Genomic DNA, 12183 nt, shown 5'->3' with positions numbered 1-12183 from the left:
CCAACATCATAGCAATACACAGGCCACCACAGAATGACAAACTGACAGATGAGTGGTGGTCAATGTCCATAGTACTTTGAACTGTACACATAATCCTAAACATATAACCCTTTTTTAAACACTCCAGTTTCATCTTCTCCACTCCTTGACTGTCTTTTTGTCCATATGCATATGACCTCATGCTTCTGGCTGGGCTGAACCAGAAGACCTTGACCCCCTATCAGTCATCCCATTTAACTGGCCTGGCCCTTGCCCCGAGCCACTCCTGATGTGGCTTTCTACGCTCAGCTGTAGCATAACATCTCTTTTTCCTTTCAGCCATTACAAATAAGAACCAAAGTAACCATCTAAGAATCAAAAGTTTCACTTCCCAAGCCCCTTCATTCTTTCACTTCCTAAGTCTCATGCTTCCATGAACCTGGAGCCATTGCAACAAATCCCACTCCTGACTAAAAAAAAAAAAAAAAAACATTTTTTTTTTTCCAACTGTAAAAATGGTACAGCAGGGGCATCTGACCTCATCTAACTTCACAAGGAGGAAGGAGAATCAAGATAACAGCCTAAGGCTGATTGCTATGAGGTGGAGGTCAGACATGCCTCCACCCTCCAACCTTTTTACCAATTCTCATCCCAACCATCCCTCACATAGCACTCCCTACTTCTCTGCTGAGCTTGATAATTTGTTGCAATGTCCACACAAAATTCACAGACAATACACATGATTATGGGGTTTATTAGGGAAGTAACAGGTTACAATTCAGGTTCAGGAAAGCTCAGGATACAGTTCTTCCATCAGGACAGCCTCTTCTCAGCCATGCCTGCAGGCAGGACTCTCTCTGGCCCTCGGTCCCGCAGCCCCTTGGCCAGGCTTCTACCCTGCTTGGGCAAGTGTTACAAAGCTCTTTTAGCTCTGCCAGTAAGTGTCCTGAGGCACCCCAGTCCGCCAGTAAGCATCAGCCCAAAGGCACTTGACTCTAGCTACCTGGATCAGCAAACCTAGCTCCCCAAGTGCCCAAAGGCACCCTACTCTGCCCGCAAGCCTCCTGCCCAAAGGCACTCAGCTTTCTCTCTCCATGGGCCAGGAACCCCACTGTGCCATCTACTGCTAGTCTCTTGTTTCTGCTGCTGCCACTTCTCTGCCACTGTTTGTCTCCTGGTGTTACAGCTCTCCCTCTGTCTTCTGTGCTGCAGCCCCTATTCTCTCTCTGTGTCTCCCTTTAATGCTAGCAGGATGGCAAAACTGGCCAATCCCCTCATTAGCATAGTCCCACCCAGTCATTTAGTGGGAGTTAAAAAGACTATGGCTGTTGTCGTTGGGTGCCGTTGAGTTGGTTCTGACTCACAGCAACACTATAGGACACAGTAGAACCACCCCATAGGGTTTCCAAGGAGCGGCTGGTAGATTTGAACTGCCGACATTTTGGTTAGCAGCCAAGCTCTTAATCACTACACCACCAGAGTTCCAAGACTAGGGCTAGAAGGGTCATATTAAATAATTCACTGCACCATGATAGGTTTATGTTTACGTTTTTAACCAAACTGCCAAAGTGTTTTCCAAAATGGTTGTACCAGCTCTGATAGGTTATCAGGGATACACAGATAAGGCCCTCTTAGCTTCCAATTTTTGCATCCTCCAACAGTTGCTACACATAGCCACCAAACTGAATCCGAAGCCAGGGAACATGGACTTTATTATGTGAGCAAGGATAACTCACTAAAGCTGTCCAGGATGTGGGCTCAGGGTTGTTTGGGCAGAGACTTGTATGCCCTGGGGAACCTGGAGCATAGTTTGGGAGGTAGAAATTGTGGCCATGGGTAGGCATGTTCCCTTGGCTGGAAGAAATTTTTTTTCCTCTATGGCGGGGTATGGCTACAGGAGGACTAGAGTGGAGCCCTCTAAAGTGTGGAGTTCAGAACAACAGCTGCTCTTGCCAGATCTAAGGGCACCTTCTAATCTGTCCAAATTCTAACCATCTTTAAAAATGCATTTGATAACTATGAGCCCAAGAGACAGAAAGGTCCACAGGAACTAGAGACTTACATCATCCTGAGACCAGAAGAACTAGATGGTGCCCGGCTACAAACCGATGACTGCCCTGACAGGGAACACAACAGAGAACTCCTGAGGGAGCAGGAAAACAGTGGGATGCAGACCCCAAATTCTCATAAAAAGACCAGACTTAATGGTCTGACTGAGACTGGAAGAATCCCGGCAGTCATGGTCCCCAAACCTTCTGTTGGCCCAGGACAGGAACCATTCCCGAAGACACCTCATCAGATATGGAAGGGACTGGACAATGGGTTGGAGAGATGCTGATGAAGAGTGAGCTACTTGTATCAGGTGGACACTTGAGACTGTGTTGGCATCTCCTGTCTGGAGGGGAGATGGGAGGGTAGAGAGGGTTAGAAACTGGCAAAACGGTCACGAAAAGAGAGACCGCAAGGAGGGAGCAGGCTGACTCATTAGGGGGAGAGTAAATGGGAGTATGTAGTAAGGTGCATATAAGCTTGTATGTGACAGACTGACTTGATTTGTAAACTTTCACTTAAAAAAAAAAAGCACAATAAAAATTATAAAAAAAAAAATTCATCTGAGGTCCACACTCCTATGATGTCGTCCATCATTGTGGCAGTTTTGTATATCTCCTTCCTCGCAGTTGTATGCTATTTACCTTTCTCTACTTACATGTCTCACTTTCCCCATTTGTCTACAAGCCTTTGAGTCAAACACTCTGTCACTTTTTTCTTCATATTTCCAACCAAGTATTATGTAGACAATAGCTGTTTAAAAACGTTGGTTGAGTAACTGAAATGGCTGCATGATGTTTGTCGGTTGTTCTTAGCTTGTAGGCTATGGTTTTAGTCTGGAGAAATCTTCCAGCATGCTTTTTACATTTACACATATAGAACCTAGTGTACAGCTGTTACTTCCCAGAGCCGTGCTCTCTCATCCTGTGCTAAGTGTTCATTTTCAGTTGGGAAGCCTAGTACTACCAAGCTCTCTGTACTTATTAATCCAGTGTAAGTCTTGGTTTATTCAACTGATTTCATCACATTATCTTTTAAGACTACATCCTTGCTAACTATATTAAATAACTGAGACATAGGAAGATAGTTTTTTATCCCCCAGCATTGGCTTTATTCATCTTATCATACAGATCACTAGAGACCCTGGCCATAAAAGTTCCCCAGGTGAGCCCTGCCTTAATGTATTTGTATATGCTGATTCTTCCTGGAATCTTCTTTCCTCCTCCATCCAGACAACCTCCTAGACTCTTTAAAACTCAGCAACAGCATCAGATAAGCCTCTAAATTAAAGTTCCTTCCTCAGTACTCTGTAAATCTCTCTCATAATACTTAAGACACTGGTACCATAATTATTTATTGTCTATTATGCTCTCTGGAATCCCTGGGTGGTGCAAACGGTTAACATGCTCAGCTGCTAACTGAAAGGTTGATGGTTCAAGTCCACCCAGAGGTGCCTTAGAAGAAATGCCTGGTGATGTACTTTTTAGCCACTGAAAACCCTGTGGAGCACAGTTCTACTCTGACACACATGGGGTCGACATGAATCAGAATTGACTCAATGGCAACTGGTTTAGTTACGCTCTCTAGACTGCAAACTATGTGAAGATAAGTTCCATGTCTCATTTGACTTTGTGTTTCAGTGTCTAATGTGCTGGCACAGGTAATGCTGAAATAATTTGTCAGTGAAGCAATAAATTAATGAATGAAAGAATGGAATGCCCCTTCTTGCTTCTCGCTGTTCATTCTCAGCTCTGCATATATTCCTCCCTCTTAAATATCCTTTGCTCTCCTACCTTTCTTTTGTTTCTACTCTTCTTGCACTGTAAGTTTCTGCAAGATTATAGAAGTAATACAAGCTTTGTGACCTTTAATTGGAGTTTTCTTAGCTCTACAGATGTTGGAAAATGGGTTTTGAACCTTAACAAATAAACCAAAAAAGTGTAAACATTTGTGGGTAGATGTGGCAATGGAAGGACGATTTCATTGGTTGACAGTGGGCACCTCTGTAAGGTTAACATTTTTTGCTGCAGCAACACAGATCATACTCTGCCACGCTGAGATGTTAGTAATGACCTTTCTCAAGTCCAGCGGTCTCCGGCAAAGTCCTGTATAGAAACCAAAGACAGAATCACTGTTTAAAAACTTCAGGCTTGGCTTAGCCCAGATACTTTATAAAGATATGAAATAATGAAAATAAAGTCCCCAATGCACTGGCCAGAAGTAGTAAGTGCTAATCAATGTTCTGGAAACCCTGGTGGCATAGTGGTTAAGAGCTCAGCTGCTAACCAAAAGGTCAGCAGTTCGAATCCACTAGCCGCTCCTTGCAAACTGTGGGGCAGTTCTACTCTGTCCTATAGGGTACTATGAGTCAGAATCGACTTGACGGCAGCGGGTTTGATTTTCGTTTTTTTAATCAATGTTGGAGCCCTGGTGGCACAATGGTTAAGAGCTTGGCTGCTAACCAAAAGGCCAGCAGTTCGAATTCATTAGTTGCTCCTTGGAAACCCTATGGGGTAGTTCAGCTTTGTCCTATAGGGTCACTAGGAGTCAGAATCAACTCGACGGCAATGGGTTTGGGTTTTTGGTTTTCAGTCGATGTTAGTCTTTAATCCCCATCCTCCTTCCCAAGCAGAATGTCCAGAGACCTTTGTTTCCTTGAAATTTATCCCAGGATGACAGTGAGGAAGCAGGAATAGGTCTCAGTGGTATGTGCCAGTCACTAAACGAGCAGATTCTCTTCAGATAGCAGTAAATTAATTCTCCTTTTTGGCACTTCCATTTGCTTTGAGACTGAGAGGGTTTTGGTGTCTTGCCTGCACTCCGGGTCTTGAATATAGAGCATGTTGTTTATGAGCGTCCGGGGGACCATCATCTGCAGCTCACATATAGCCAGGGACCAATCCGCGGTCCCAAGAGCGTCATTAGATCCTTTCCCAGGAACCCTGGGTCGCGCTTTGTCTTCTCCTCCTTTTGCTGAAGGAGGTGCTCCATTCCTGGAGCCTAAAGGGGTCTTCGTAGCAGGAGTGTAGAAATCCTTAGCAGGTATTTTGAGCAATGTAATAGCTAACCAGCACAAATAGGAGCTAAACCAAGAGGCAGCACCCAGCTTATCAACTTAAAGATTCTTAACAGCAAGTTTCCACTCTAGCCTGAATTCAATTAAAATAATAATCTGGCAACCCAAGTGATACTATTTACTGTAATATTAAGTCTTTGTTAATGTATAAAAGATATTTTGAAAACAAAACATAAAGGCAATAGAAAAAACACCTGTAGTGCTCAATTTTCCTCACTTGAAGTCCTTTTTAAAGCTTTAGATTGAGCTTTTTGAAATACATTTCAGGTTAAGTGCTATGGCCGCTAACCAAGGAGTCAGCAGTTCAGATCCTCCAGGCGCTCCTTGGAAACTATGGGGCAGTTCTACTCTGTCCTGTAGGGTCACTATGAGCCGGAATCAACTCGACGGCAATGGGTTGGTTTTTTTTTTTGTTTCAGCTGAATTGTCATTTGAAATACACACACAACTCCTGTTTATTGGAACAATAGAAGTTGCTTATGGAACAGCTTATGCTCTAAGCATTTTATAAGTTAATGGAATTAAGGTCAATAACAATTTAATAGGAGCCCTGGTGGTACAGTGCATCCCACCACCCTTGGGCCCTAGGGCCCTGGCTGGGAAACTGGGTCAACCAGCTCTTTGAAACCACCAGCTGCTCCTTAGAAATCCTATGGAGCAGTTCTACTGTCTTCTATAAACCAAAAAAAATGTCCTATAGGGTCACTTTAAGTCGGACTCGAAGACAATGGGTTTTTTTGTTTTGTTTTGTTTTGTTTTTTAACCTTTGCATGTTTAAATGCATCAAGCCTATTTTCCAGGACTCTTCTTGCCTAAGGAAATGAAAGAGCAGTCATTTCCTTGCAAACCCTTTCAGGCTTGTGAAAGGTGAGGCCACCTTTATCTGTCCATTTCCTTTACATCTTTGTAGTCAAAAGTCCTTGGAGCAGGGACCTTTGGAGGTTCTGTCAACTACATGCTGTTGTTGCTTTATTTTGAGAGTTTTCCAAAAACTTACTTAAATCGTTTTTTCTTTATCTTTTAAGGAACAACTAAAGGCTGTTGATGGTGAAATCAATGCTTTTTTGGACTATATGTTTGGACCTCGAGGTAAGTGAGCTACTTGAGAGCTTAAGGTGGAAGGAAAACAAGAATACATTTAGTTACAGAGAGGCTTATGTAATTTCTGATGTCTTGAAAATACCATGGTACTTAGCCTTTAGAAACTTAAGTTTCCTCACCTTTGATGTACTTTTCCCAGAACATATGGAAGGCCCCCTAATTCTCCTGCCCACCCTCTCCTGGGATTAAAGAAGTTCTGTGGAGCAGGAAGCAGGAAGGGAATGAACTACAGTACTTTCCTCTGGCTACTAAAGCCAGGCTGTAGATTTTCTTGTAATTATTTCTCTTCTTTCTTTTCCTCTCTCCACCACCCATTCACCCACCGTCCTCACCATCCGTCACATCTCTGCCTTTATCTATCTAGTTAAATGCCTGCTGAAGATGTGCGAGCTTCTCTGCCCAGGGCCATTGGGGTCAGTTTAGGAGCTGCTCAGTCATTCCTCCATCGCCAGCCCCTGACACTGCTGCAGTGGCCCCCTAACTAGTGTCCCCTCCTGTCATCATTTATTAACCATCAGCCAAAATCATATTTTGGAAACTGAAATCATGTGTGGCACTCTAGCGTAAAACTCACTGGTGCCTGTCCGATGCCCTAAGATAAAAACCAAACTTCCTGTCATGGATTACATAGGCCTGTTTACATACCCGTGTGTTACTGAGCCCCGTCCGTTCTCTACAACTCAGCTCTTCCTCACTTACTTTGACGTGGCCGCTCTAGACGTCTTTTAGCACCTCAAATGTGTTAAGATTCTTTTCTGTGCTGTTCCTATGCCTGGAATTCCTCCCTAATATCTCCTGCTGCACCCTACCCCCCACACGGTTACCTCCTTCTCATACTTCAGGTATCGGCTTAACTATTACCTTCTGAGATAGGCTTTCCGTGATCTAAAGCAGGCCTCTCATTATTCTCTACCTCAACGTCTGTTTATTTTCTTCATGTAGTTCATTATTGTAGTTATCTCATTCTCCTGTGAGCTCAGGAACCATGACCATTTTGCTCACCATTTTATCACAGTCTTAGGAACATATTAAAAAAAAAAGAAAAACAAAAGTTGCTGTCAGTTTGACTCCAACTCATGGTGACCCCGGGTGTGTCAGAGAAGAACTACAACCTAGGATTTTCAGTGGCTGATTTTTTGTAAGTAGATGGCCAGGTCTTTCTTCAGAGGCACCTCTGGGTAAACTTGAACCTTCAACCTTTTGGTTAGCAGCTGAGTGTGTTAACCATTTGTACCACCCATGTTGTTGTTAGGTGCCGTTGAGTCAGTTCCAACTCATAGCAACCCCATGCACAACAATGAAACACTGCCCAGTCCTGCGCCATCCTCACAATCATTGTTATGCTTGAGCTCATTGTTGCAGCCATTGTGTCAATCCACCTCGTTGAGGGTCTTCCTCTTTTCCGTTGACCCTGTGCTCTGCCAAGCATGATGTCCTTCTCCAGGGACTGATCCCTCCTGACAACATGTCCAAAGTATGTAAGACGCAGTCTTGCCATCCTTGCTTCTAAGAAGCATCCTGGTTGTACTTCTTCTAAGACAGATTGGTTCATTCTTTTCGCAGTTCATGGTATATTCAATATTCTTCGCCAACACCACAATTCAAAGGCCTCAATTCTTCTCTGGTCTTCCTTATCATTTTCCAGCTTTCACATGCATACGATGTGATTGAAAACACCATGGCCTGGGTCAGGCGCACCTTAGTCTTCAAGGTGACATCTTTGCTCTTCAACACTTTAAAGAGTTCCTTTTTTTTTTTTTTTGGAGCAGATTTACCCAATGCAACACGTCTTTTGATTTCTTGACTGCTGCTTCCGTGGCTGTTGATTGTGGATCCAAGTAAAATGAAATCCTTCACAACTTCAATCTTTTCTCCACTTATCATGATGTTGCTCATTGGTCCAGTTGTGAGGATTTTTGTTTTCTTTATGTTGAGGTGCAATCCAGACTGAAGGCTGTGGTCTTTGATCTTCATTAGTAAGTGCTTCAAGTCCTCTTCACTTTCAGCAAGCAAGGTTGTGTCATCTGCATAACTCAGGTTGTTAATGAGTCTTTCTCCAATCCTGATGCCCCGTTCTTCTTCATATAGTCCAGCTTCTCATATTATTTGCTCAGCATACAGATTGAATAGGTACGGTGAAAGAATACAACCCTGACACACACCTTTCCTGACTTTAAACCACTCAGTATCCCCTTGTTCTGTCCGAACAACTGCCTCATGATCTATGTAAAGGTTCCTCATGAGCACACTTAAGTGTTCTGGAATTCCCATTCTTCGCAGTGTTATCCGTAGTTTGTTATGATCCACACAGTCGAATGCCTTTGCAAAGTCAATTAAACACAGGTAAACATCCTTGTGGTATTCTCTGCTTTCAGCCAGGATCCATCTGACATCAGCTATGATATCCCTGGTTCCGCGTCCTCTTCTGAAACCGGCCTGAATTTCTGGCAGTTCCCTGTCGATATACTGCTGCAGCTGTTTTTGAATGATCTTCAGCAAAATTTTGCTTGCGTGTGATATTAATGATATTGTTCTATAATTTCCACATTTGGTTGGATCACCTTTCCTGGGAATAGGCATAAATATGGATCTCTTCCAGGCAGTTGGCCAGGAAGCTGTCTTCCATATTTCTTGGCATAGACGAGTAAACACCTCCAGTGCTGCATCGGTTGGTCAAAACATCTCAATTGATATTCCATCAATTCCTGGAGCCTTGTTTTTCGCCAATGCTTTCAGAGTAGCTTGGACTTCCTTCCTTCAGTTCCTGATCATATGCCACCTCTTCAAATGGTTGAATATCGACCAATTCTTTTTGGTATAATGACTCTGTGTATTCCTTCCATCTTCTTTTGATGCTTCCTGCGTCGTTTAATATTTTCCCCATGGAATCCTTCACTATGGCAACTGGAGGCTTGAATTTTTTCTTCAGTTCTTTCAGCTTGAGAAATGCCGAGCGTGTTCTTCCCTTTTGGTTTTCCATCTCCAGCTCTTTGCCCATGTCATTATAATACTTTACTTTGTCTTCTCGAGAGGCCCTTTGAAATCTTCCGTTCAGTTCTTTTACTTCATCAATTCTTCCTTTTGCTTTAGCTGCTCGATGCTCAAGAGCAAGTTTCAGAGTCTTCTCTGACATTCATCTTGGTCTTTTCTTTCTTTCCTGTCTTTACAGTGACCTCTTGCTTTCTTCATGGATGATGTCCTTGATGTCATTCCATAGCTCGTCTGGTCTTTGGTCACTAGTGTTCAATGCTTCAAATCTGTTCTTCAGATGGTCTCTAAATTCAGGTGGGATATACTCAAGGTCATATTTTGGCTCTCATGGACTTGCTCTGATTTTCTTCATTTTCAGCTTGAACTTGCATATGAGCAATTGATGGTCTGTTCCACAGTCAGCCCCTGGCCTTGCTCTGACTGGTGATATTGAGCTTTTCCACCGTCTCTTTGCACAGATGTAGTTAATTTGATTTCTGTGTGTTCCATCTGGCAAGATGCATGTGTATAGTTGCCGTCTATGTTGGTGAAAGAGGGTATTTGCAGTGAAGAAGTCGTTGGTTTAGCAAAATTCTATCATTAAATCTCTGGCATTGTTTCTGTCACCAAGGCCATATTTTCCAACTACTGATCCTTCTTCCTTGTTTTCAACTTTCACATTCCAATCGCCAGTAATTATCAATACATCTTGATTGCATGTTCAATCAGTTTCAAACTGCAGCAGCTGATATAAGTCTTCTATTCATCTTTGGCCCTAGTGGTTGGTGCATAAATTTGAATAAGAGTCGTATTAACTGGTCTTCCTTGTAGGCATATGGATATTATCCTATCACGGACAGCATTGTACTTCAAGATAAACCTTGAAATGTTCTTTTTAACGATGAATGCAACACCATTCCTCTTCGAGTTATCATTCCCAGCATAGTAGACTATATGATTGCCTGATTCAAAATGGCCAATACCAGTCCATTTCAGCTCGCTAATGCCTAGGATATCGATGTTTATGCATTCCATTTCATTTTTGACAATTTCCAATTTTCCTGGATTCATATTTCATACATTCAGGTTCCGATTATTAATGGGTGTTTCGAGCTGTTTCTTCTCATTTTGAGTCATGCCGCCTCAGCAAATGAAGGTCCCGGAAGCTTTACTCCGTCCACGTCATTAAGGTCGACTCTACTTTGAGGAGGCAGCTCTTCCCCAGTCATGTTTTGAGTGTCTTCCAACCTGGGGGGCTCATCTTCCAGCACTTTATCAGTCAGTGTTCCGCTGCTATTCATAAGGTTTTCACTGGCTAATGCTTTTCAGAAGTAGACTGCCGGGTCCTTCATCCTAGTCTGTCTTAGTCTGGAAGTTCAGCTGAAACCTGTCCTCCATGGGTGACCCTGCTGGTATCTGAATACCGGTGGCATAGCTTCCGGCATCACAGCAACACGCAAGCCCCCATAGTATGACAAACTGACAGACGCATGGCGGGGTACCACCCATATATCTTACAAATAAATGAACAGATTCTAGACCACATGTCTCATTTTACTTTGAGCCTAGCTGGTTCACAAAAGTGTGCAAAATCCGTAATTCTTTTCAGGTTATTTCCTAATCACTATGAAAACCTTGGTGGTTAGAGCTACGGCTGCTGACCAAAAGGTTGGCAGTTCAGATCCACCAGGCTCTCCTTGGAAACTGTGTGGGGCACTTCTACTCTGTGCTGTAGGGTCGCTATGAGTCAGAATTGACTCGACGGCAATGGCTTTGGTTTTTTTTGTTGTTGTTGTTGGTTTGTCAAGTGTGATGTTGTGAATGAGTTTTTCCTGTTTCTCAGAATCATCAAACAGACTCGCATAGAGACTTAGGGTCGTTGAGACCATTCTCCAGTTTCAAGACAGGCTCCATAAACTATTCCAAGTGAATGGTTTTTTTTTAATATAGTTTTAATATAACGATGCTCAGTAATGATAAAGTTTATTTTTTTTAAATACTTCCACATAGCTTTTTTGTTTTTTCCATTTTATTGTCATGATGTTCTGGGAAGTAGACAGAGATTATTTTGGTAATCTATGCTAATATTTTCTCTACCTTATAAGCTCTAGTGGGTAGGAAAGAGAATGGCCCGGTGTAGCAGGCATCACCCTGTAACTTAGGCATGCAGGATACATGGAGGAACTGTCATTTTCGTTGTGAATTTGGCTTTCCATTAGAGAGTTAAACAACAATATCTCTAAGCTGAGTTCAGACTGAACTTTGCCATCAGTAAGGTCATGTGAGATCTGGAATTATGCAGATATGGGATCAATTAACGATGGGATTGTAGTTGTTTACTCAGCTGGTCGTTTTTGTGGAAGTTTCCTTGTAGGAAGAAGATTGTAAAATTGACAGTTAATAACCAAATCAGAGGACCTCCTCAGTGACAGGATTTCTAGCACCTAGGCCAGGAATCCTTCTCTCCTTCTTAAAAGTGAGAAAAGTAAACCTCTAGGTGGCTGCCAGTGTTTTCTGATTTTTACCTATGTGATACTAGAACCATCAAGGGATATTGTTCTGGGCACATGCCTGACACACAGGCAGAGCAAACAATTTTCAAATCCCAAAGATAAGTGTCATTGCAAGTATTTGCTCCCATATTATGGATGGAACAATTCTGACCGTCCTTGACAACTGCAGCCAACATTTACAGGTCCATGACAAAAGAAAAAGAAAAGCTTAAGTGTTGTATTGGTTTTACAACATGCTCTTGACTCCATTTAACGAATGTTTCCTCTCACCTCGGTGCTAAGTAGGTATAAGTCATAAGCGAGACAGACGAAACGTAAGACCTAATCTCTGTGTCCTGGCGTGTACACTCTAGCTGAGGAGGTAAAGCTGACACCTCTGAAACTGCTGGGAAGCAGTTAAGCACGAAACCATGTGTATGAGCTTCCCAGGGCTGCTGTAACAACGTACCACAAACTGGGTGGCTCAAAACAACAGAAATTTATTCTCTCACAATT

At 42.8% G+C, this 12183-nt stretch overlaps 1 protein-coding gene across 1 annotated transcript in view; it reads left to right on the top strand.

Moving 5' to 3' along the window:
• The first annotated feature begins 814 nt into the window (after window positions 1-814).
• ELOVL2 (ELOVL fatty acid elongase 2) overlaps window positions 815-12183 on the top strand; it is a 29130-nt gene continuing 17761 nt past the window's right edge. Inside the window, exons 1-2 of the mRNA XM_064293498.1 lie at window positions 815-916; window positions 6130-6193. Of these exons, the coding sequence (XP_064149568.1) occupies window positions 815-916; window positions 6130-6193 (166 nt within the window). The remainder of the gene's footprint in view (window positions 917-6129; window positions 6194-12183) is intronic.

The sequence above is a fragment of the Loxodonta africana genome, chromosome 1 (genome assembly GCF_030014295.1).
Source record: "Loxodonta africana isolate mLoxAfr1 chromosome 1, mLoxAfr1.hap2, whole genome shotgun sequence".
In the NCBI taxonomy this organism is placed as follows: Eukaryota; Metazoa; Chordata; class Mammalia; order Proboscidea; family Elephantidae; genus Loxodonta; species Loxodonta africana.
The sequence above is the reverse complement of the archived record's forward strand: the minus strand, read 5'-3'. Positions and strand labels throughout refer to the sequence as shown.